Source organism: Arachis ipaensis, chromosome B9 (genome assembly GCF_059453495.1).
Source record: "Arachis ipaensis isolate K30076 ecotype BB chromosome B9, ASM5945349v1, whole genome shotgun sequence".
Taxonomy (NCBI): Eukaryota; Viridiplantae; Streptophyta; class Magnoliopsida; order Fabales; family Fabaceae; genus Arachis; species Arachis ipaensis.
The window spans coordinates 19,722,435-19,749,006 of NC_142444.1; the positions used below are offsets into that span (position 1 = coordinate 19,722,435).

Genomic DNA, 26,572 nt, shown 5'->3' on the forward strand with positions numbered 1-26,572 from the left:
TTACAGCAAAAGGGAAAAGCATGAGCCTGTAGACTTCAGGATCTACTCCATTAGTCTTAACAGTATCACATATCTGTAAGAATTCAGTTAAGAACTGAAAAGGATCTTCAGATGGAAGTCCATGAAACTTGTAGTTCTGCTGCATCAGAGAAACTAATTGAGGTTTTAGCTCAAAGTTGTTTGCTCCAATGGCAGGAATGGAGATGCTTCTTCGATGTAAATTGGAATTAGGTGCAGTAAAGTCACCAAGCATTCTCCTTGCATTATTGTTGTTGGGTTCGGCTGCCATCTCCTTTACTTGTTCAAAATTTTCAATAAGGTTGTCTCTGGATTGTTGTAATTTAGCTTTTCTTAGTTTTCTCTTCAGAGTCCTTTCAGGTTCTGGATCAGCTTCAACAAGAATGCCTTTTTCCTTGTTCCTGCTCATAAGAAAGAGAAGAGAACAAGAAAAGAAGAGGAATCCTCTATGTCACAGTAAAGAGGTTCATTATTGTTAGTAGAAGAAGAAAAGGAATAGGGATGAAGAAGAATGAAGAATCCAAACACAAGGGTAAGGATAGGAGCAGTGATGTGAGATGAAGAGAAGTGTTAGTAGATGAATAAATAATTAGAAGGATATGAGGGAGAAGGATTTTCGAAAATTATTTTTGAAAAAGGGTTAGTGATTTTCGAAAATTAAAATAAAAAATTAAAATAATTAGTTAATTAAAAAGAAATTTTGAAAAAGGGGGAAGATATTTTCGAAAATTAGAGAGAGAGAGAGAGAGTTAGTTAGGTGGTTTTGAAAAAGATAAGAAACAAACAAAAAGTTAGTTAGTTAGTTGAAACAAATTTTGAAAATCACTTTTGAAAAGATGAGAAGATAAGAAGTTAGAAAAGATATTTTAAAATCAAATTTTTGAAAAATATATGATTTTGAAAAAGATAAGATAGAAAGATATTTTTGAAAAGATATGATTGAAATTAGTTTTGAAAAAGATTTGATTTTTAAAATCACAATTAATGACTTGATTCACAAGAAATCACAAGATATGATTCTAGAACTTAAAGTTTGAATCTTTCTTAATAAGTAAGTAACAAACTTGAAATTTTTGAATCAAAACATTAATTGATGATGTTATTTTCGAAAATTAGGAGATAAAGATAAGAAAAAGATTTGATTTTTGAAAAAAATTTTGAAAAAGATAAGATTTTTAAATTGAAAATTTGATTTGACTCATAAAAACAACTAGATTTTAAAAAGTTTTGAAAAAGTCAACTGAAATTTTCGAAATTTATGAGTGAAAAAGGGAAAGATATTTTTTTTTATTTTTGAATTTTTTAATGATGAGAGGGAAAAACATGAAAAAGACTCAATGCATAAAAATTTTGGATCAAAACAATGAATGCATGCAAGAATGCTATGAATATCAAGATGAACACCAAGAACACTTTGAATGTCAAGATGAACATCAAGAACTTATTTTTGAAAAATTTTTTATGCAAAGAAAACATGCAAGATACCAAACTTAGAAATCTTTCATGTTCAGACACTATGAATGCAAGAATGCATATGAAAAACACCATACAACACAAAACAATATAATATGAAGATCAATCAAGAAGGTTTTATCAAGAACAACTTGAAGATCATGAAGAACACTATGAATGCATGATTTTTTTCGAAAAATGCAAGATGAGTATGCAATTGACACCAAACTTAAAAATTGACTCAAGACTCAAACAAGAAACACAAAATATTTTTTATTTTTATGATTTTATGATTTTTTTGTACTTTTATTTTATATTTTTCGAAAATTAGTGTGAAAAAGAAAAATAAGGATTCCAAAATTTTTATGAAGAATTCCAGGAATCTTTCAATATTAGCCTAAAGCTCCAATCCAAGGGTTAGACATGGCTTAATAGCCAGCCAAGCTTTAGCAGTACAAGCAATTCTCTAACATGTGGAGGCCTCAGTCCAAATAAATTTAGACATGGCTTTACAGCCAGTCAGGCTTCAACATGCTTCATGAAACACTAGAATTCATTCTTAAAAATTCTGAAAAAAAATATATTTTTTTTGAAAATAATTTTTTTTGAAAATAGATGAGAAATTTTTGAAAGGTTTTTGAAAAATTTTTGAAAATAAAACAAAAAGAAAATTACCTAATCTGAGCAACAAGATGAACCGTAAGTTGTTCAAACTCGAACAATCCCCGGCAACGGCGCCAAAAACTTGGTGCACGAAATTGTGATCATCAATGGCGCCATCAACATGGTACGCTCAATTGTAATCTCAACTTTTTATCACAACTTCGCACAACTAACCAGCAAGTGCACTGGGTCGTCCAAGTAATAAACCTTACGCGAGTAAGGGTCGATCCCACAGAGATTGTTGGTATGAAGCAAGCTATGGTCATCTTGTAAATCTCAATCAGGCGGATATAGAATGGTTATGGAGTTTTCGAATATTAATAATAAAATAGGGATAGAAATACTTGTGTAAGTCCTTGGTGAGAATTTCAGATAAATGCATGGAGATGCTTTCGTCCCTCTAAACCTCTGCTTTCCTGCTGTCTTCATCCAATCAGTCTTACTCCTTTCTATGGCTGGCTTTATGTAAGGACATCACCGCTGTCAATGGCTACTTTTGATCCTCTCTGGAAAATGGTCCGATGCGCTGTCACTGCATGGCTAATCGTCTGGAGGCGTCACCCTTGCCAATGGCTGCATCCTATCCTCTTGTGAAAATGGTCCAAATGCTCTGTCACAGTACGGCTAATCATCTGAGATTCTCGATCATACTGGAATAGGATTCACCCTCCTTTTGCGTCTGTCACTACGCCCAGTACTCGCGAGTTTGAAGCTCGTCACAGTCATTCAATCCCTGAATCCTACTCGGAATACCACAGACAAGGTTTAGACTTTCCGGATTCTCATGAATGCCGCCATCAATCTAGCTTACACCACGAAGATTCTGATTAAGAGATCTAAGAGATACTCATTCAATCTAAGGTAGAACGGAAGTGGTTGTCAGGCACGCGTTCATAAGGAATGATGATGATTGTCACGTTCATCACATTCAGGTTGAAGTGCGAATGAATATCTTAGAAGCGGAATAAGTTGAATTGAATAGAAAAATAGTAGTACTTTGCATTAATCTTTGAGGAACAGCAGAGCTCCACACCTTAATCTATGGAGTGCAGAAACTCTACCGTTGAAAATACATAAGTGAAAGGTCCAGGCATGGCCGAATGGCCAGCCCCCAAACGTGATCAATAGATCAAAATATAATCCAAAGATAATTCCAAAGATGATTCCAAAGATGTCTAATACAATAGTAAAAAGTCCTATTTATAATAAACTAGCTACTAGCGTTTACAGAAGTAAGTAATTGATGCATAAATCCACTTCCGGGGCCCACTTGGTGTGTGCTTGGGCTGAGCTTGAATGTTACACGTGCAGAGGCTCTTTCTGGAGTTGAACGCCAGGTTGTAACGTATTTCTGGCGTTCAACTCTGGTTTGTGACTTGTTTCTGGCGTTTAACTCCAGACAGCAGCGTAGAACTGGCGTTCAACGCCCTTTTATGTCGTCTAAACTCGTTCAAAGTATGGACTATTATACATTGATGGAAAGCCCTAGATGTCTACTTTCCAACGCAATTGGAAGCGCGCCATTTTGAGTTCTGTAACTCCAGAAAATCCACTTTGAGTGCAGGGAGGTCAGAATCCAACAGCATCAGCAGTCCTTCTTCAACCTCTGAATCTGATTTTTGCTCAAGTCCCTCAATTTCAGCCAGAAAATACCTGAAATCACAGAAAAATACACACACTCATAGTAAAGTCTAGAAATGTGAATTTAACATAAAAACTAATGGAAACATCCCTAAAAGTAACTAGATTCTACTAAAAACATACTAAAAACAATGCCAAAAAGCGTATAAATTATCCGCTCATCACAGGGGTAGTGGAGTCATCATCACTGCCATCAGCTAAGAAGGTGTTGAACAGAGCATCAAGTCCTGTTACCTCGGCAGACATTGACACTACAACAAAACACGAGCCTGTTAGTCGTCAAATCGAAACAACAAAAGAACAATTGTAAACACGGGTTAATGGCTATACGGCTACTCACATATATAATTCCTAGCCATGTCCCGATCACCCATAAGGAGATGGGGGTTAACAAGGTTCTTCCCAAAAGCAGCCAACAATACGTCGGCAACCCCCTTATTCTCAGGGGATAACCCTTTATACGTTATTTTAGTGAAAGCATTAGCCCCAGCCCCGAAGCTCCAATAAGTCGGGATACGACGCTCCCCCTCCAGAGTCAGCCAAAACGGGTGCCGACCTTCATCCGGGCGAACTTTGAAGTATTTATCTTTGAATCCATGATATGAGTCCTTGAACAAGCCGAAGATCCTTTGACCCTGAGCTGCCCGGAAGGACATGAAACCCTTTTTTGCCCTCCCCTGCTTGGAAGGGTTTGTTAAGGTAAAAAGAAAAAGAAACACCTCGACTGAGGCCGGCAGCTCTAGAAACTCGCACACCATCTCAAAACAACGGATGGAGGCCCAGCTGTTCGGATGCAATTGGGATGGCGCCACATCACAGCGATTTAACCGCGCCATTTGGAAAGGAGAAAATGGGATGCGAACCCCCAGATGTGTAAACATGGCTTTGTAGAACCAGATCCAATCGGGAACCTGGGGAGAGTGCAAGTTCAATTGGTATATCCTTTTCTGTTCGGCGGGAACAAAAGCGTCATAATTACTCTCCTCGTCTCCTCCCCCGCAAAGGTACTCTGCTTGTCAAAACTCCGCGAGCTCCTCCAAAGACATATGGTTCGGGGTTTCCTTGACATCTGAGGTCACCCACGCATATCGGTCGTAGGGCGCCGGTCTCACGACCATTACAATGGGACGCTGGGCTATACCTACAATGGGGGCACCACTCAAAATCAGTCTAAAAGGTCGGGATACCGGCACTACTACCAGAAAGCCTTCATACCACCACCAAAAACTACAGCCAACCTACTCAATCACTACAACTACCAAAACGAAGCCTAAAAAAGCAAAATCCTAAAATGGTAACCCCCTACAGTACCTACCTAATGCTAAAACGCTAGCAAATACGCAGTTCATATCAACAGTGCAACGCACATGCAAAATCAGGAAGATGAACAACGAAAACAAACGACACCACATCAATACCAGGGAAAAGGATAGGAAGCTTACCAAGATAGTGAAGATGATCGAGGGGGATCGGAAAATTGATAAAGATCTGGGCAAAATAGTGGCACGCAGTGGAGATTTTGGAAAGAAAGAGGAGAAAGCAAAGAAGATGCAGTGGCGATACAATAAAACTAAAGAGAAACCAAATGAAAACTGAAAAAGAAACCAACTCTGAGAAGCGCGAGGGGCAGGGACAAGATAGTCTTTTTCCGCGGGGTTTTGAATTGCCCATTAAGAGCATTAAATGCTCGGCGCAAAGAACGAGGCGACTAAGGACGCTCCCCAATAGCGAACGGGCTTACGCGCGCGCAAGGAAGCGCGTCCTTACCATGGACGACCGACGAAGCGACAACACGCAAGGGAGAAAACAAAACACGCCACCAACGGTGCTCACGGCCATAATAGCTAGAATCTCGATTTAACTCTTAAAATCTTCCGATATTACGATTTTAAATGAGTTTATCGATTTTACGAAATTTGTACTAAGTCTGACGATTTTACGATTTAAATCTTGTTAAGATTTTACATTTTACGTTTTTTATTTATTTTTTCGATTTCACGTAAAATCTCGATTTTCTCTACCTTGCTCACGGCCATAGCTGGCGTGTTGGGGGCACTGTTACGACCCAGCCCAGCTGGCATGTTGGCCGACCCGGCCCGAGGATAAACCGATCTCCGCAGTCGGGTCAACGCGCACAACCCGTCCGGTCTGTGACCCGGACACGCGCCCCTGCTACCAGCTGCGTGACAGCTGTGAGAAAGAAAACTTCCTGGAAGGGGCCTTCCCCTTGTAGGGCCCGCCCTACTGACAGGGTATATAAGGGGAGGGTCCTACCCCTCCCCCCAGGTACGTCACCATATCCATATCCTCATACCACCTGCACCCCTTCTGACTTGAGCGTTGGAGTGTCATTGTAGGTGGCACCCCCTCAACTCACAAAGAGCTCGGGAAGTCGGCGGCTCTCTCCACTCGCGTTCCAGGCTCCAATCGAGAATAGGCCCTACCTTTGCACCCAACAAGCATCCCTGAATCGTCCGGTAACCAAATAACCGTACACTCGGCACGTAGACCCACATTTAAAAATCAAATGACTCTATCCTAACAAACCTCTCTCACCCCAAAGTCGGCCACGAAGATCTCGGCTTAGGCCGATGACTCATTTAGTACCAACCAATCTATAAAATAGGAGCAAGGTCGAAGAGGGTCGGCAGATCATTCAACACCAACTCACTGATTATACACTCATTTTTTCTAGGTGATTCTTCACTTACTTGAGCGTCAAAGTCCTTTTTGCAGGTACCACACTTGGGTCCGAGTTCACGAGGATTCTCCCAGTTTAAATCAAGCTGTCAGGTGCTCTGAATTAACGCAAGACCGACGTATAGCTCGAAAAGAGTATTCTTTCCAGAACATGTTAAAAATTATTTTTAAAAGATATTTTTTTAAAAAATTATAACATCTATATTTGGTAAATTAAATTTAATATTTTTTAATAAACACAAACAATAATAATTATGTTTCATAAAATAATTTTTAAATTAAAAAAAAAAACTATAATAGACATAAGTATAAGAGTTAAATTTAGATAACATAAATCATCTTTAAAAAATTTTACCTTAACTACTTTTAAAAATATTTTTACCTTTAAAAATTTATACCAAACACAAAACTAAATATAATAAATAAAATATAATAATTCAAAAACAAATATACAATAATACATAGTCATTCTAATATGATATATTATTGTGATTATAATATTTTAAAAAGTGTTATTAAAATTAAAATAATAATTTTTTATTGTTAAATAATACTTTATAAAAGTATTACTTAAAAAAATATTATCAAAATATAAAAAAATTTGATTTTAATTTTAATAATATTTATATAATTACTGTAATCACGATAACATAGTCATCATAGAATTTATATATATATTTGACTGAGGCTTATTATCTATCAAACAATGTTAATAATGGTAGTAATTTAATTTCCATATCCGAGACAAAAGTTGTTATAAAGGCCAGTAATATATTTACATGATCCAAACACAATTTTGCAACTGATAGAAATAATTATGAAGCATTTGTTTCCAAAATAATTACGAATAACAAACAATCAAAGCTTTCTTTAGTTAAAATTAATTAAGCCAATTTAAAAACATTTAATTCAAAAATAACCTGATTATGTCCTTACTCCTTATAAATTCTCAAGTTGAAGCCAATTAAAATTGCAGGCAAATAAAACTATAATATGGTTTTTTTTTTTCTTGTTTACTGAAAGGACACAAAAAAGAGAAAGGAATCGAGATTCGAAATCATGATAAGTTGATCATCACTTGAAAAAGGAGTTCTATACTTCCGATAGTAATTAATTAACAAGCATGCAAAAAAGTGAAAAAAAAAAAAAAAAGGAAATGAAGTAAATTTTGGTGGTATGTACTATGGAGATTCAGCGGCGACACTTAAAATGTCAAAATGAAGAGAACATGTCCCGAAACGCAAGTGTTACATAGCACAATACAAATCCCAAACCCAAACTCCAAACTCAGCTGCTTTCCTTTTCCTCATTCAGTCTTCTATCCTGTCAAAGACGCCAACTTTGGCGCAGTCTCCCTCACTTCCACATTCAGACAAAAACTCTCCACAGCCACCATCGCCTCTCTCTCCTCTTTCCTTTTCCTCTTTACCTTTCCCAAATAATAGCCCTAAAAATCCAACTAGTATCTTCCACCCCTTTCCCCTTTTCTTTATTTCTCTACCTTTATCAATTTTCAGATTCTCCTCCACTCTCCAACTCTCCTTAGTTTTCTCACTTTCTGTTTCTCTCTGTCTTTCTTTTAACCAATCACTACTGCTTACTTATAACACACCCTCGAATCATGGAGTCGCCGGAAACATTACCGTTTGAGACGGCGGAGAAGATCATCCTCCGGTGGGACTCGACTGCGTCGGAGGAAGCAAGGGAGAAGATGATCTTCGACGGTGACCGCCAGGAGGTGGATCGTTACCTCCAGGCCGTGGATGAAATCCAACGGTCCATGTCCTCCGCCTCTATCTCCGACGACCCGAAGGTCAACTGTGCCCTCCAGATCGCTATGGCTCGCCTGGAGGACGAGTTCCGCAACATCCTCATCTCCCACACCAACCCCATCGAAGCCGATTCACTCATAGACCCCACTTCCCTCCATTTTACCACCCCAGAAGACGAAGAAGACCATGACCAACAACAACAACAACAACAACAACAAGACACAGCTGCTGATTCTTCCTCATCGTCCTCCTTTTCCTCAGCTTCAAAGCAACGCCATCTCAACGACGGAGACAGCAGCGAGGCCGATGGCTGCGCTAATCTCTTCCGCTTCAACAGCGGCGACGGTGCTTCCAGCGTGAACAGCAGCTACCGCTCCACTAGCAGCATCCGGGAGATCGATCTGATACCCTCGGAAGCAGTCTACGACCTCCGCAGCATCGCGGAGAGGATGATCTCGTCCGGCTACCTCCGCGAGTGTATTCAGGTGTACGGCAGCGTGAGGAAGTCCGCCGTGGACGCCAGTTTCCGGAGGCTTGGGATCGAGAAGCTGAGCATAGGCGACGTTCAGCGGCTGGAATGGGAGCAACTTGAAGCCAAGATCAGGCGCTGGATAAGGGCCGCCAAGGTGTGTGTGAGGACTCTCTTCGCCAGCGAGAAGAAACTTTGCGAACAAATCTTCGATGGCGTGGGCACCGCCATCGACGATGCTTGCTTCATGGAGACAGTGAAGGGCCCCGCCATTCAGCTCTTCAACTTCGCCGAGGCCATTAGCATAAGCCGGAGATCCCCTGAGAAGCTCTTCAAGATTCTTGACCTTCATGATGCTTTAATGGACCTTATACCGGACATTGATGTCGTTTTCGACTCCAAGTCCTCCGAGTCCATTCGGATTCAGGCCGCCGAGATACTTTCCCGTTTGGCGGAGGCCGCCCGAGGGATCCTCTCGGAGTTCGAGAACGCCGTGCTTCGAGAACCTTCCAAGGTCCCTGTCCCTGGTGGCACCATTCACCCCTTGACGAGGTATGTTATGAACTATATCAGCTTGATCTCGGATTACAAGCAGACTTTGAACGAGCTTATTGTGTCGAAGCCATCCACAGGGTCTCGGTATTCCGGTGATCCTTCTACTCCGGACATGGATTTCACTGAGCTGGAGGGCAAGACCCCTCTGGCTATCCACTTGATTTGGATCATTGTGATATTGCAGTTCAACTTAGATGGCAAGTCCAAGCACTATAAAGATGCATCTCTTTCTCACCTCTTTATAATGAACAATGTCCACTACATTGTTCAGAAGGTGAGGGGCTCCCCTGAGTTAAGGCAAATGATTGGTGATGAGTATTTGAAGCGCCTCACCGGAAAGTTCCGCCAGGCTGCTACCAGCTACCAGAGGGCAACTTGGGTCAGGGTCTTGTATTGTTTGAGAGATGAGGGACTCCATGTAAGTGGTGGCTTTTCTTCCGGCGTCTCCAGGAGTGCTTTGAGGGAAAGGTTTAAGTCCTTCAATGCCATGTTCGAGGAGGTTCATAGGACTCAAGCTGTTTGGTTGATACCAGATTCTCAGCTCCGTGAGGAGCTCAGAATATCTATATCGGAGAAGCTGATCCCGGCATACCGCTCCTTTCTTGGGCGATTCAGGAGCCATATAGAGAGTGGAAGGCATCCAGAGAACTACATTAAATACTCTGTTGAGGACTTGGAAGATGCTGTTTTGGATTTTTTCGAAGGAACCCCTGTTTCGCAGCACCTGAGGAGGAGATCTCAATGATGGACTGAAAATTCTAAATTGACTTCCACAAATTAGATCTTAGGACACATTCTTTCAATTTTTTTTTCTTTCCTTCGTGGAGCGTTCAGGTAATTTGGGTGCACAAGTGCTTCAAGATTTCTCAAAGAATGGAAGAGGTGATTCATAATCTCGTTCAAGTTCCTGAATGCTGCTGCCATGTAAGCATGTTATTTGATTTCATACCACATTCTAGATTTTGTTTCATTTGTTTATATTATTGGAATTTGTTGTATGTGTGTTCTCATTTTTAGCTCTTAAGGTTCTCAAGGTTAAAAGGATGTTTCCTCTTGTAGCTTCATATGACTCTATACAATGTGATAGTTTTGAAACTAATAGATGCATGTTGAAATTGAAGTTTTTGTAGCTTTTGGCCTTTCGGCATCTGTATCTTATGTTTTGATATTTCTTGAGATTCATACACCAAACATCTTTAGAATAATACTACCCCACAAATCATGGTAAATTTTGTTGCCAAAAATGCAACCTCGTGGATCTTTCGTCCATTTATTTGATTTGCTATTTATACAGCGTAATAATAGCTTTGCCAAGTATAGTATATCATAAATTCATAATTCGTTTCAAGTACAAACTGATTTAAACTGTTTCAGTAAGCTAAATTCATAGGTATCGGTGATTGATTATACGTCTCACCAACTTGGTTACCTCGGAGAACTTTGATTGGGGTACCTGTGTTGTTTGCAATTGGATCATCTGGTGCTGGTTAATGATGATGTCTCCTTTTATGCTTCATGATAAAATACTAATTTTCTGCTCATTAGAAATCATACAGTTTTATTGAAACTTGAAAGGTCTTATTTTATGAGGATCACACAGCCATATTGAATAGCACCTTGTAAGCATATACTTATTTGAGAAATGGTATCATGGCTCGTATTTCTTAAATGAGTAATACCCTAAATAATTTTTAAGGATTTTTTAGTTGGAAATTTTAGTGTCTAATATGTTTTAATAAAAGTATTTGATAACAAAAAAATATTAGTAAAAAATAACCAAAATTTATTATTTTTAGTTTTATTTAATATATTCTATAATAAATAAATATTAAATAAAATAAATTTGAGCTGATTATTTTTTGTTTTTCTAGTATTATCGAAGTTTTAATTATCAAGTTAATTTTTAATTGGACAAATCAATCTTCATGTTAGGTTCTTCTGGAGAGGCTAATGGAGCTTGCATAGTTGGACGGACCGACTTGAAATATTAAAAATCTTTAGTGACTTTTCATGGCTTTTTTTTAATTTTTATTTTTAAATAACAATGAAGATTGATTTGGTTGAATTTGTTAGCCGGAGATTAATAGGAATCTAACACGGGACTAGTTTGCAAGGTTTTGAGAATTGGCCTGGTTCCACTGAATGACTGGATTATTCGGGAACTGAACAGTTGTCCGATCCAATCATCATAGGCCTCGCAAAGAATTGGGAAAAAACAAAAAACAGTTTGAGCTGGTTGATAACCGGTGAACCGGTTGAGTCATCTGCGATTTAGTCGATTCAACTGGATGTAAAAAAGTCCCTTAACTGAGACAAACCCTTAAATGAGAGCAGTCTTCTTTATCATGGATAGTTATCCTTTGCAATTGAGTGAGTGCTTTTCTTTTATACATAGTCATTAGAATTATGCTGGCAATTGACACAGCCGGAATAGTAAATCGTTTGTTTAGGTGTTACTAGATGACTAAATTACCTACCACAATTAATAAATACTAAATAAATTAAATTTTGGCCCTTTTTTTAATTTTTTTAGCATGATTAGTGTTATATAGATAACATGAAATAGATAGATTAGACTTGACAGAATGACCTAAACATTAGAAAGCAGTTATTTATTTAAATAAGTGTTATCTGTCAATTCATACTAAACCGACCTTTTTGGAGAAGAGGCTTATGTCGAACCCGACCTCTTCTCAAAAGGTCGGGTAGGTGATAAAGACCAACTTTTAAGTTGGATTTTTTTTAGCTTACTTGAACCTGAATTATAGCATTAAATTAGAGTATGAACAATTAGTATTAATGAAATTTTTCTAATATTATTTTTCTGTTGAGAAAAATGGTTGGGAACCAAAAATTTCAGTCTAAAAAAATAAAAAATTTTCTTATTTGACTTTATTTATATCACTTCCATATATTTTTCCTTTCAATATCCACGCACCATATCACACATTGGTTTGTCATTAATTATTTAATTTTCTTATACACTAATAAAGACTAATAAAATAATATCTTTTAATTAGCATTAATACTAATTTTTTTTTGAAGGACACAACGAAACCTTCGTCACCCTGCAGCAATAAATCTCCTTCATGCGTTGCATTGGTATGTAATGATATTATTATGATTTTTCATTCACAACGTTAATGTTAATATCGGTTATATTATGTATTTAGTGTTATTTTAGGAAAATAGTTTAATTATTTTAATAAGAGATTTAATTAGTAATAATTCGCATCTTTGTGCTTGACGTTTTTGATGGAGAGAACTACTCATTTACCTTCTTAACGAAAGATTTTAATAACTTGAACTTATATAATAAAGAGGTTGCCCATCATTCTATCTAAGTATATATAATATCCATAATTTTATACATATAATATTCATAATTTTATGCATATAACATTTATAATTATATATATAAAACATCCATAATTATGACATATGTATTTAAGTATATATAAATATAACATGCATAATTTTATCTATATACCATCTATAATTTTATATATACAACATTCATTTAAATGATCAAATAAGACAATATTATGTATAAATTAAACCAAAACAAAACGTTTTCATAATTGAATTTATAAGGGTTATAGGTGAAAAAAGCATACAAAAACATAAAAAAAAATGTAATTCAAAATCTAAATAAGAACAATGAATAAGTCTATGTTATTGATTTTAGGCACATAAAAATTTAAATTAATAATGAAAACTGAAAAAATAAAAAAAATAATGAAATTGAAAGAATAAATTCTACAAAAAATATATATTTTTTTTTCTTTTTTTTTGTTCGTTATCATCTCATTATTCATGTTTTCTTCTTCTAAATTAATATGGTTCGTGTTACGATGGGTAACCGGAGATTATTGGGTTGGATTCGTTTGGTTGGCCCAATTGTTAGAATGAGGGAGTATCCAAGCGGATTGATGCTCCAAGGCCTTCGTCCTACTTCGGTATGAGAGAATGGGGGGTAGTACCTGCAAAGACACTCCGATACCAAAGTCAGCAAAGGGAGCAAAACAGGTCTAGAGAGTATTGGGTTTAGTGATACCTGAGAAGTGTCAGTGTATTTATAGTGGTGAACCCATAACCACCATTGGTGTAGTTCCGTTATTCATGGGGAATAACCGTCCCTTTATCTTAGGGAGGTTGAGATATGGCTCCAGGAAGTGGGTAGAGAGATTTTAGGGGCAGTTACTCTTTTGAATGGGTGTTTATCTGCCAGCTAATCTTCGTCCCGACTTCTTTAGAGCAAGTCGAGGTAGGAACCGACTTCGTGGGGTGAAGGTCGGTATAGAGTGAGGCTTAATCCTTTGGATTGGCCCTTTCGTTTGTACCTGGGCCTTATCATTGGGTCAGGGTATGAACAGTGCCCCTACTCGAGCCCAATTTCTTTTAAGATTTGGGTTTGAGTATTCTACTCGGGGTCGTAGCTGACTTGGGAGGGAACCGACGTGATTGTTCGGAACCGACGTGACTTTTGTGACTTTTGGTTTTCACAGTTAGGTCTAATCAAACGTCGCGTCCGTTAAGGGTTTGCGTAGGTTTTAATTACCTTGGTAACGGTGCGCCCATTAATGACCGCTTTCCGTTTTCACCATTATGCCCCTAACGTGCCTATAAATGCCTTCCCTCTCTTTCGTTGTTTCGTTTCTGCGTTTTTCAAATTTTATTCTCTTCTGTACGTGGGGCATTCTTTGTTTGAAGGCTTGCATCTTCCTCTACCTTGTTTCCAGGCAAAGGTTAGCCTTTTTCTCCTCTTCTCTTTTATGAAATGCTTCTGTTTGCATGTCTTTATTCTTTAGATAGAGAGAAGGTGATTCGTAGGCTATGATTCCGTATTCCCTTAGAGACCATGTTTTTTATTTTCTTTTCTTTTTCCTTTGTAGGTTTCACTCACCTTTTTAGGAAAAGAAATGTCTTCCATAGAAATTCTTGCTCAGTGGGTTGATGTCACAGTCTTAGGAGAAGAACCTCTGTTTGACACTGATTTTATTACTGACCTTCGCACTCGTCACCGGCTCTGCACCTCTGATGAGGATGAGCCAAAGTATGAACTGCTTGCCCCGGGTCCGGAAGACCGGGTTTGTTTCGGGAGGGCTACTGAGACAGCCCCTCATTTCTTCTTTATGTATGAGAGCATGATTACCCGTTTGGGTGTTTTCCTTCCATTTTCTGATTTCGAAATTGCTGTTTTACGTCACTGCCGTGTTGCACCTACCCAGCTTCACCCCAATTCCTAGGGTTTTTTGAAAATCTACCAGTTTATCAGCCATGCTTTAGACTTTTCGACTTCTTTGAGAATTTTCTTTCATCTCTTCCACATGACCAAGCCCTTCAGTGGGCAAAATAATAAGCAACAATGGGTGTCTTTCCGAGCTATACAAGGTCGGAAAGTTTTCACCCTTTTTGATGAATCCTTTCATGACTTCAAAAATTATTTTTTCAAAGTTCAAGGCATAGAGGGTCACCACCCCTTTTTCTTGGATGAGAATTCTTCCCTTCGCTTTCCCTTGTACTGGTTAGAGGCTTCTCCCTGTAAAAAATATGGTTTGGAGGATCTGGATGAGGTGAAGGCAGCCATTGTAGGGTTCCTCCGAGAAGTATGGGGGAGGGCCCCATATCTGGATACCAAAAAATTTCTCCAGGGGTCGTCGTCTTTTGTCCAGACACAACTAGGTAGCTTTTATCTACTTTGTTTCCGACTTGTTTCTATCGACTTTACCGACTTGTTTTACTAATCGTTTTCTTTTACAGAGATGGCGAGGAAGAATTCCAATGAGTCTTACCAGAGAGTCCAGGAGGCCAAGGTGAGGTCTCGCGCCAGAACCGGTGGTGTCAGGGTAACTAGCTCTCCTCTTCCTCTTCCTCCCCCTTCTTCCCGAAATTTGGGGACTCTTTCTCAACCCATTGTTATTCCTGCTTCGGCTTCTTCTCAGCTGTCCCCTCCTCCTCGACCTTCTCTTGAGCCAGAGAAGAAGAAGCGCAAGGCTTTAGAGTCTGGTTCTTCTTTTGAAGGTGAGGCTAAGGTGGATGCTCCTGCATTTATCCGAAAGTTCATCTATCCCCATACCCGTATAGGTATGGATGATGTTTCTATTCGGAACCACCTCACTATTCTGGCTGAGGAGAGCATCAGGGCGGCGGGGATTTGTGCCAAGTTCCTTGATATTTTTTAGAAGATTCATCTTAGCTCTCTGGGTTCATCCTCTAAGGTTGAAGAGTTGGAGGGAAGGCTTCTCATATATCAGGAACATGAGAAGGAGTTGAAGAAGGAGGTTGCCAAATTGAAGGAGGAGAGGGATGGCCTCTGAGAGAAGGAGAGCAAGTTACAAGCCCTATGTAACATGGAGGAGGGCTTGAGAAAGAAGGCGCAGGAGAGTTATCAGAGTTTATTTGAGGACCTTGTGGCTGTAAAGAGGGACTTGTTGAACTCTCAGACTGCCTATGCCGAGTTGGAGGACTCTATTGCTGAGGGGGCCGAGGAGGCCTGGAGGATTTTTAAGGAGCAGGTCGGAGTTCTTGCTCCCGACCTGGATCTCTCTCCTTTGAATCCTGATAAGATCGTTATTGATGGTGCCATAGTTTATCCCCCAGCTCCCGAGATCGTCACCGAGTCAGATTTGAAGACTCGGGGGCAGAGAATCATTGAGTCCCCTCCTCGTCAAAATGATGTTCCGAGCACCTCAAGACCTCACGGCGCCTCTTCTCCAACTCCTATGGACACTTCTCTCCCTGGTTCTGATGGCGCTCCGACTCCTCTTCCCGACTCTGGTGGTGATCCGACTACTCCCTTCGGTCCTGGTGGTGATGCTCTTTAAAAATTTGTTGGCTATATAGGGGCCCGGCCTGTGGGTCCCCTCTTTAACTCTTTATATTTGTGGTGGTGGTATGTTGACATTTGCCTTGGCCTTTTATGGCCGTAAACAAAAATATTTATAATTGCCCTTTTTTGGATAAGGGTTTTATTTAACAAAAAATACCCTTTTTGGTATAAGGGTTTCAGCTACCTTTTTGTGTGCATGCTTTCTGATTTTGATTTTTCGAAGTTCCTTTAATCTTTTCTGAAAACCTTTTGCTTGTCTGTCTTTCTAAGCCTTTTCGCTTTAAGGACTTTAGAACAGCCTTTAAGCTTTTTCTTAGGTTTTTTTATCTCTTTTTTGTTATTCCTTATACTCAACTTTGTTTTATTGAGTTCTATGACTTAGGTTATTTTTGCGATGCGTTTTCTTTTCTACTCGGTTTTTCATTTCGACTTATGAGTCGGAATGTCTCCGAGTTTCTCACGATCAACTTTTATAACCTCTTTACACCGACTTGTACCTCGTCGTTTTATCCTGACGACCATCTAGGTCGGTTCATGGGATTTTCACGTTTTGTCGAGCTTAAGTCGGCGCGTTTCGTAGGAAGAAAAAATAAACGAGAAGGAATTTATAAGAGATATTGTAAAAGATCTTTATTAATTTGGGAAGGTACTTTACTGCTACTAAGGGTTTTTAATAATCTTTTCCCCCTTAGCCTCTACTATGATGCCTCATTAAAAATCCTTCTTCAGAAAAAACCCTTTAATGTTTGGGAAAAAATCGTGAAGTTGGGAAAAGAGTACATCAGGGAGTAGAGTTCGCTTTTAACTATAGTACCTTTTCATATTACAAGCATGCCACGATCTTGGTAACTCGGCGCCGCTTAGGTCGGTCACCTTATAATAACCTTTTCCTAAGACCTCGCTAACTTTGTAGGGTCCTTTCCAATTGGCAGCGAGTTTTTCTTCCCCCGATTTGTTGACTCCTATGTCATTTCTGATTAAGACCAGATCGCTTAGTGCGAAACTTCTTCGAATGACTTTCTTGTTGTATCTGGTAGCCATCCTTTGCTTCAGCGCTGCTTCTCTTATCTGGGCTTGTTCTCGGACTTTAGGGAGCAACTCTAGCTCCTCTTTGTGCCCCTGTATGTTTCGGATTTCATCATAGAGAATCATTCTTGGGCTTTGCTCACTTATTTCTACTGGTATCATAGCTTCTACCCCATAGACAAGTCAGAAGGGTGTTTCTCCAGTTGCAGATTGGGTGTCGTCCGATAAGCCCACAGCACTTGGGGGAGCTCTTCTGTCCAGGCTCCTTTTGCATCTTGTAGTCTTTTCTTTAGCCCTGCCAGTATGACTTTGTTGGCTGCCTCGGCTTGTCCATTTGCTTGTGGGTGTTCCACCAAGGTCAACTGGTTTTTGATTTTCATACTGGCCACTAGGCTTCTGAAGGTGGAATCGGTGAACTGGGTTCCATTATCTGTGGTAATGGAGTGAGGTATCCCATACCTTGTAATGATATTTTTGTAGAAGAACCTCCGACTTCTCTTGGCGGTGATGGTGGCCAATGGTTCTGCTTCTATCCACTTTGTGAAGTAGTTTATTCCCACAATTAAGTATTTGACTTGCCCTGGCGCTTGGGAAAAAGGACCTAACAAATCCATTCCCCATTTTGCGAAGGGCCATGGAGAAGTTATACTAATGAGCTCCTCGGGGGGAGCTACGTGGAAATTTGCATGCATTTGGCAAGGTTGGCATTTTTTCACAAATTCTGTGGCATCTTTTTGCAAGGTCGGCCAGTAGAATCCAGCTCGGATTACTTTTCTGGCTAGCGACCTGGCTCCGAGATGGTTTCCGCAGATCCCATTGTGGACCTCCTCTAGCACTTCAGCGGTCCTTGAGGTCGGTACACACTTCAACAATGGCGTTGATATTCCTCTTTTATAAAGGATATTTTTCACCAGAGTGTAATATTGTGCTTCCCTCCGAATTTTCTTGGCCTCTTTTTCCTCTTTGGGGAGGATGTCGAATTTTAGGTATTCGACCAGAGGATTCATCCATCCGATATTTAGCCCATATACCTCAAGGACGTCTTGTTTGCCCTCTGCTTTTACTACAGAGGGCTCTTGGAGAGTTTCCTGGATCAGGCTTCTATTATTCCCTTCTGGCTTAGTACTCGCTAACTTGGAGAGGGCGTCTGCTCTGCTATTGAGATCCCGAGTTATATGCTTAACTTCGGTTTCGGCAAAGCGTCCGAGGTATTCCAGAGTTTTTTCCAGGTATTTCTTCATGTTTGGGTCTTTGGCCTGATACTCTCCATTTATCAGGGAGGTCACCACTTGAGAGTCACTGTATATCATCACTTTTGTCACACCGACCTCTTCTGCCAGCTTCAACCCTGCAATCAGGGCTTCATATTCTGCCTGATTATTTGAAGCTGGGAATTCGAATTTGAGGGATACCTCTATTTGAGTTCCCCTTTCATCTGCCAGTATTATGCCTGCACCGCTTCCTATTTTATTTGAGGATCCATCTACATAGAGTTCCCATGTAGTTGGCTTTTCCTCTTGGTCTCCTGCGTACTCAGCTATGAAGTCGGTAAGGCATTGGGCTTTGATTGCTGTCCGAGTTTCATACTTCAAATTGAACTCGGAGAGCTCTATTGCCCATTGAACCATTCTCCCCGCAACATCCGTCTTTTGGAGGATTTGCTTCATGGGTTGGTTCATTCGGACTCTTATTGTATGTGCTTGAAAGTAAGGCCGTAGCCTTCGTGAGGCTATTACTAAGGAGTAGGCAAACTTCTCTAGTTTGTGGTACCTTAGCTCGGGGCCTTGTAGAACTTTGCTGATGAAGTAGACTGGATGTTGTCCGACCTCGTCCTCCCTTATCAGGGCTGATGCGACAGCTTTGTCTGCTACGGACAAATAAAGGATGAGATCTTCCCTGGCTAGAGGTCGGGTTAGGATTGGTGGTTGACTCAAGAACCTTTTGAACTCCTGGAATGCTTCTTCGCATTCCGGAGTCCATTTGAACTGGCATCCCTTTCTTAATAAAGAAAATAGTGGAAGGGATTTGAGTGCTGATCCTGCCAAAAACCTGGAGAGGGCTGCAAGTCGGCCATTCAATTGCTGAACCTCTCTTAAGCAAGTCGGGCTCTTCATTTCCAGGATAGCTTTACACTTATCGGGATTTGCTTCGATCCCTCTCTGTGTTAGCATAAAACCTAGGAATTTTCCAGCCTCCTCCGCAAAGGCACACTTTGCGGGATTTAGCCTCATCCCGTGTAGCCTTATGGTGTCGAAGACTTGCGAGAGGTCTGATAAGAGGTCGACTTCTTCCTTGGTTTTTACTAGCATGTCGTCGACGTGGACTTCCATTAAGCTCCCAAGGTGAGGGGCGAACACCTTATTCATCAGCCTTTGGTATGTGGCCCCTGCATTTTTTAATCCAAATGGCATGACCACGTAGCAAAAATTAGCTCTGGGCGTGATGAATGATGTTTTCTCCTGGTCTGGCTTATACATCGGGATTTGGTTATATCCCGAGTAGGCGTCCATGAACGACAAGTATTGATATCCCAAGTTAGAGTCTACTAGGGTATCAATACTCGGGAGTGGATAAGGGTCTTTGGGACATGCTTTATTTAAGTCGGTGTAGTCAACACACATCCTCCAACTGCCGTTTTGCTTCTTGACTAGAACTACATTTGCTAGCCATGTTGGATATTTAACTTCTCTAATGAAGCCGGCTTCTAGGAGTGCCTGAACTTGCTCTTCCACCACTAGGGCTCGTTCCGGGCCGAGCTTGCGCCTTTTCTGTTGTACAAGTCGGGATCCCGGATGTACCGAAAGCTTGTGGGACATGAGCTCGAGGTCTATCCCGGGCATGTCGGAAGCCTTCCAGGCGAAGAGTTCGGAATTGTCTCTTAGGAGCTTAGTCAACCCTTGCTTCAGGGTTTCCCCTAGGTCGGCTCCTATGCTGGTATTCTTCCCTTCCTCTTCGCCGACCTGTATTTCTTCAGTTTTTCCTCCTGGCTGTGGTCGTAGCTCTTCTTTGGCTCTTGCACCACCGAGCTCTATGGTGTGAACCTCTTTGCCTTTTCCCCTCAGGTTCAGGCTTTCATTGTAACACTTTCTTGCCAACTTCTGGTCTCCCCGCACTGTTGCTATTCCCGTAGGTGTCGGAAATTTCATGCAAAGATGGGGGTAGACACCACCGCTCCGAGTCGATTCAGGGTAGTTCTGCCGATTAGGGCATTGTATGCTGACCCTACGTCGATGACTATAAAGTTTATACAGAGTTTTGGATTTTTCCCCCTTTCCGAAGGTAGTGTGGAGGGGTATAAATCCTAGTGGTTTTATTGGCGTATCGCCTAGCCCGTACAAGGTGTCGGGATAGGCTCTTAACTCCTTTTCATCCAACCCTAGTTTGTCAAACGCGGGCTTGAAAAGGATATCCGCCGAGCTTCCTTGATCTACTAGGGTTCTGTGGAGATGGGCATTAGCTAGGATCATAGTTATTACCACTGGATCGTTGTGTCCAGGGATTACTCCTTGCCCGTCCTCTTTTGTAAATGAGATAGTGGGGAGGTCGGATGATTCATTTCCGACCTGGTAGACTCGCTTGAGGTGTCTTTTGCGAGCGGACTTGGTGAGTCCCCCTCCCGCGAATCCGCCTGAGATCATATGTATATGTCTCTCCGGAGTCTGCGGTGGTGGGTCTCTTCTATCCGCATTGTCTCGCTTTCTCTTCCCATGATTGTCCGACCTTTCTATGAGATATCTGTCAAGTCGGCCTTCTCTGGCCAGCTTTTCTATCACATTTTTAAGGTCGTAACAGTCATTTGTCGAGTGACCATATATTTTATGGTACTCACAGTAGTCGCTGCGACTCCCCCCTTTTTTATTTTTAATGGGCCTGGGAGGTGGCAACCTTTCAGTATTGCAAATTTCTCTGTATACATCCACTATAGAAACCTTTAGAGGAGTATAAGAGTGATATTTCCTGGGCCTGTCAGGACCGAGGTCTTCTTTCTTCTTGGGCTCCCTTTCTCTCTCTTTTATTGAGGGAAGGTGCCCAGGTCGCTAGCTCGACTCTCTCAGCCTGGCATTTTCCTCCATGTTGATGTACTTTTCAGCTCTTTCTTGTACATCACTCAGGGAGGTGGGGTGCCTTTTTGATATGGACTGTGAGAAGGAACCTTCCCTAAGTCCATTTACTAGCCCCATAATGACTGCCTCGGTGGGCAGGTCTTGAATCTCTAAGCATGCTTTGTTGAACCTTTCCATATAATCTCTTAGAGGTTCTCTGACCTCCTGCTTTATTCCCAGGAGGCTCGGTGCATGCTTTACTTTATCTTTCTAAATGGAGAACCTCATCAGAAACTTCCTCGAGAGGTCCTCAAAGCTGGTGACCGACCTTGGAGGGAGACTATCGAACCACTTCATCGCTGCTTTCGATAAGGTGGTCGGGAAAGCTTTGCAGCGCGTTGCATCAGAAGCATCAGCCAGATACATCCGACTTTTAAAGTTGCTTAGATGATGCTTTGGATCGGTGGTTCCGTCATAGAGGTCCATATTGGGACTTTTAAAGTTTTTTGGAACTTTTGCCCTCATTATGTCCTCACTGAAAGGGTCCTCCCCTCCCGGGGGCGACTCTTCTCGATCTTCACGGGAGTTCCGACCTCTGAGGGAGGATTCTAACTTTAAGAGTTTTTTTTCTAACTCTTTTCGTCGATCCATCTCCTCTCTTAGGTGCTTTTCTATCTTCCTTTGTCGCTCCCGTTCCTGTTCCAGCTGTTCCAAGTGACTTTGGTGGACATGGACTAGCCCCATTAGTTCAGTTGCGTGGGGTGGTCCATCCTTTTCTGACTCACGCCCCTCCGAGGAATTTGTCTTCGGATTTTTAAATCCGGAGGTTCCTTCCCTGTGTTGGTCGTTGGTTTCCTGGTGAAGGGTCAGTTCTACGTCGTGGTTTCCGTTATCCAGATTCTCTTGTTCGGAATCTGATGCCACATGACCGTCTTCCTGTGACATGTCCGCCTTTACTGGTTGATCTCTCGGGTCCCCAGCAACGGCGCCAATGTTACGATGGGTAACCGGAGATTATTGGGTTGGATTCGTTTGGCTGGTCCAATCGTTAGAATGAGGGAGTATCCAAGCGGATTGATGCTCCAAGGCCCTCGTCCTACTTCGGTATGAGAGAATGGAGGGTGGTACCTGCAAAGACACTCCGATGCCAAAGTCAGCAAAGGGAGCAAAACAGGTCTAGAGAGTATTGGGCTTAGTGATACCTGAGAAGTGCCAGTGTATTTATAGTGGTGAACCCATAACCATCGTTGGTGTAGTTCCGTTATTCATGGGGAATAACCGTCCCTTTATCTTAGGGAGGTTGAGATATGGCTCCAGGAAGTGGGTAGAGAGATTTTAGGGGCAGTTACTCTTTTAAATGAGTGTTTATCTGCCAACTAATCTTCGTCTCGACTTCTTTAAAGCAAGTCGAGGTAGAAACCGACTTCGTGGGGTGAAGGTCGGTATAGAGCGAGGCTTAATCCTTTAGATTGGACCTTTCGTTTGTACCTGGGCTTTATCATTGGGTCAGGATATGAACAGTTCGTTTGACATGTTTTATTGTCCGATCTCAATTGTCTATCTTATTTTACATTGCACTCGTTTATTCCGTCTGTCTGTTTCGTTTTGCAATTTTTTTTTTACCGACAGTCACCCATATTGATGTCATTGCGTTTTTTGAGAACGTAATCAATTTTATCTTTTACTAATTATAGGTGAATTTGCACTAAGTGTGTATGCTCTCAAGATTTGTAATGTTTTAAGATTTTGGGATGTTTTATATAAGTTGTGTTTTTAAATTGTGATTTCTATTTGAAAAAATTGGGTAGTTATAGATGTTGAAGGTGTTGCAAGTGTGAGTAGCTGCACTTTCTGTGAGAGAAAACCAGAGAGAAAGGCACAATTGCAAAATACCTAATAGCATAAAATGGTGAATCACACTTTACAGGTGAGTTGCAAATACATATATATACAGCACCTACACTACACCTTAGCTGCACTAGATCAGCACCCTTCTAACAAACTAGTAACCAATTTGCTGAGGTGTCATCTAATATAATTATCAACATGACTAACTGATCAGGCACATATCAGCTCCTAACTTAAATTACTCTAACTATTTATTATCAAACTTAGAGGTTAAGTGACACCCTCCCTTAAGTTAGGAGCGTATATGTTCAGCATGCCTAGTTTATCTCGGAGCCTACTAAACACGGTTGGTGCAAGTGCTTTGGTGAGCAAATCAGCCACTTGCTCATGGGTTGAGATGGGTAGCAAATGAATGAGTCCCTCTTGAACTTTATTCCTCACCACATGACAATCCACCTCTATGTGTTTCGTCCTCTCATGGAACACAGGGTTAGATGCTATGTATATTGCTGACTGACTATCACAGAAGATGTTGATAGCCTTGGTAAGAGGGATCTGCAGATCCTTCAAGATGTAACTAATCCATTGTGCCTCTCTAGTCGCACTCGCTAATGCTCGATACTCTGCCTCGTAGGATGATGAAGCCACTGTCAATTGCTTTTTACTCTTCCATGTTATGAGTGAGTTTCCCAGGTAGAAACAATAGGCTGAAATTGATTTCCTAGTGTCTGGGCATGCTGCCCAGTCCGAATCTGAGAACCTAGTCAGATTGAAATCTGGTTATGATGTGAAAAACAACCCTGCTGCTGGGGCTCTTTTTAAGTACCTGAGCACATGATGTGCTGCCTGCATGTGCTGTGTGGTTGGGCAGTCCAAAAACTGACTGAGCTTTCCAACTGCGTAACTTATATCAGGTCTGGTGTTAGCTAAGTACAAGAGCCTCCCAACTAGCTTCCTAAAAGCTGAATGATCCTTCAGTGGTTCTCCTCTTTCTCTGGACAGCTTCACGATATATTCCAATGGTGTTCTTATTGGTTTGCAACCTTTAAATCTTGTGTCTTTTAACAAGTCCATCACATACTTTCTTTGATAGAGAGCAATACCTTTCTTTGATCTTGCAACTTCCATCCCTAGAAAGAACTTCAAATCTCCTATGTCCTTGATCTTGAATTTCTCATCCAAGATCCTCTTAATTCGATCGATTTCCTTTTCATCATTTCCAGCTATCACTAAGTCATCCACATAGACCAGCAGTGCTGTAAAACCAGATTATGTCCCTTTCGTGAACAAGCAATGGTCTGATGCTGACCTGGTGTATCCAGCTTCTACCAAGACAGAATGTAGCATGTGGTTCCATTGCCGACTAGCCTGCTTGAGTCCATACAGCGATTTTTCCAGCTTACACACCTTCCCATCTTCAATTTCCAAACCTTGTGGTGGCCTCATGTAAACCTCCTCCTTGAGTACGCCATGCAAGAATGCAGTATTTACATCAACTTGTTTAAGCATCCAACCTTTCATGGCAGCCAAGGCTAGCACAATCCTTAGTGTTTTCAGTTTTACCACTGGGCTAAATGTGTCTAGATAATCAATACCGGCCACCTGTGTATACCCTTTTGCTACTAACCGTGCCTTGTGCCTTTCTATCGAACCGTCCGGGTTGTGTTTTATCTTGAAGACCCACTTACTTCCAATCGCTTTCTTCCCATGAGGCAGAGTTGTAAGCCTCCACGTTTTGTTCATTTTAAGAGCCTTAAGCTCAGCATTGATCGCATCTTGCCAACAGGGTTGTAACACCGCCTCCTCATAACACTTTGGCTCGATATCATTGGTTAGTGCAAGTGAATATGCTTTATGTAATGCAGAAAGAGATTCATAAGACACAAAGTTTGACATTGGATACCTGACTTTATTGTTGATGGTTTGATTTGGATTAGCTTTGTCAATGGTGGTGCTCATACAAACAAAATCCTTTAGATAAGCTGGTGGCTTTCTCTCCCTTGTGGATTTCCTTTGTACATTATGTTCAGAGTATCTTAGTTGTGAGTTTTCCCTGGCTAGTTCTTGGGTATTTTCCCTTTGATTTGTTGAGTCACCTTCAGTGACTCTCGATGAGTCACTCGTGTGCTTGTAGGAAGAAGGGCCATGGTCCAATTCCAATGTTTCAGGTCTTAGTGCAGGTGGTGCAATGGTTTTATTTATTTCTAATTCTAATGTTGATGCATGATTGTTTTTATCTTGTGCAAAAGGAAAATGGTTTTCGTAAAATTCCACATTTCTAAAAACAAAAATTTCTTTGGATTTTAAGTCAATTAAAACATATCCTTTTGTCCCCTCCCTAAATCCAAGGAAAGCACATTTCCTGGCTCGAGGATCCAGCTTGGACCTGTGATCATTGATGGTGCTGGCATAGGCCAAGCAACCAAAGACCTTTAGGGTCATTAGATCAGGGAGAGATTGATGCAATATTTGAAAAGGAGACTTGTCCTTGAGAAAAGTAGAAGAAATCCTATTCATTAAGAAAACAGCATGCTTAACAGCAAAATTCCAAAAACAATGTGGGACTTGAGATTGAAATAGTATAGCTCTGGTGATGTTAAGAATATGTTGGTGTTTTCGTTCTACTATCCCATTTTGTTGAGGAGTCTCAACACAGGAAGTTTGATGCAAAATTCCAGTTTTAGCAAAAAAAGATTCCATGAGAAATTCTGGACCATTGTCAGTCCGAATGATTTTGATAGATTTGTTGAATTGAGTTTGTATGAAAGTGATGAAATGTTGAACTAAATTGCATACTTCAGACTTCAATTTCATCAAGTACACCCAAGTATATCTTGATTTATTTTCTACAATGGTTAGAAAGTAACGATGTCCACTGGTGGATGGCACTCTAAGTGGCCCCCAAATGTCTATGTGTACAAGCTCAAACAATTGAGTTGGGTCAGAACTACTTACAGGAAAAGGATGTCTTTTCTGTTTAGCTAGATGGCAAGCATCACATGGTGCTGCTGCCTTATCAAATGAGATGAAGGAGAAGTCTCTCTTCATCTTTATTAGTCTATCATTTGGCAAGTGACCCAACCTGTAGTGCCAAATGCAGCGATCTTGCCTGTGATTATTGCTTACAACCGAACATAATTGTGTACTTGGCTTGGGGAGTTTTAAAGCCTCTTTATTTAATATGTAGAGACCACCATTTTCTCTAGCTGCTCCAATCATCCTCATCAAGCTCCAATCCTGTATCTCACACCTTATGTCAGTAAAGTTCATTTGGCAATGCAATGCAGAGGTGAGTTTTGAAACAGAAATGAGCTTGAAATTGAAAGATGGGATGTAAAGGGCATTGTGCAGTAACAGTTTGTTTGAGAAAACAATAGTTCCCATGATTCTACTTGTAGTCCAAGCCCCATTGGGCAATTTAATTATCACAGGAGCTATTTCTTTATATGTGAAAAAATCATTAAGGCAATGGGATACATGGTCAGTTGCACCAGTATCGATTACCCAGGATGAGAACTTGTTTGAAGAAATATTCAATGCATTAATGCTTGTT

At 40.7% G+C, this 26,572-nt stretch overlaps 1 protein-coding gene across 2 annotated transcripts; it reads left to right on the plus strand.

The window, feature by feature from the left end:
- The first annotated feature begins 7,709 nt into the window (after positions 1–7,709).
- EXO70D1 (exocyst subunit exo70 family protein D1) lies at positions 7,710–12,491 on the plus strand. 2 transcript variants are annotated; one of them, XM_021112461.2, is made up of 2 exons: positions 7,710–10,194; positions 11,203–11,640. In XM_021112461.2, the coding sequence occupies exon 1, from the start codon at positions 8,096–8,098 to the stop codon at positions 10,013–10,015; it is 1,920 nt and encodes a 639-aa protein (XP_020968120.1). In that variant the 5' UTR covers positions 7,710–8,095; the 3' UTR covers positions 10,016–10,194; positions 11,203–11,640. The 2 variants fall into 2 exon arrangements, with proteins under 2 accessions (XP_020968120.1, XP_088356266.1); XM_088500140.1 differs by lacking the exon at positions 11,203–11,640 and adding an exon at positions 12,316–12,491 and having other exon boundaries at positions 7,944–10,194.
- The last annotated feature ends 14,081 nt before the right edge of the window (positions 12,492–26,572 follow it).

Coding starts and splice junctions, on each gene's coding strand:
- EXO70D1 (XM_021112461.2), top strand. CDS start 8,096: ATGGAGTCGCCGGAAACATTACCGTTTGAGACGGCGGAGAAGATCATC.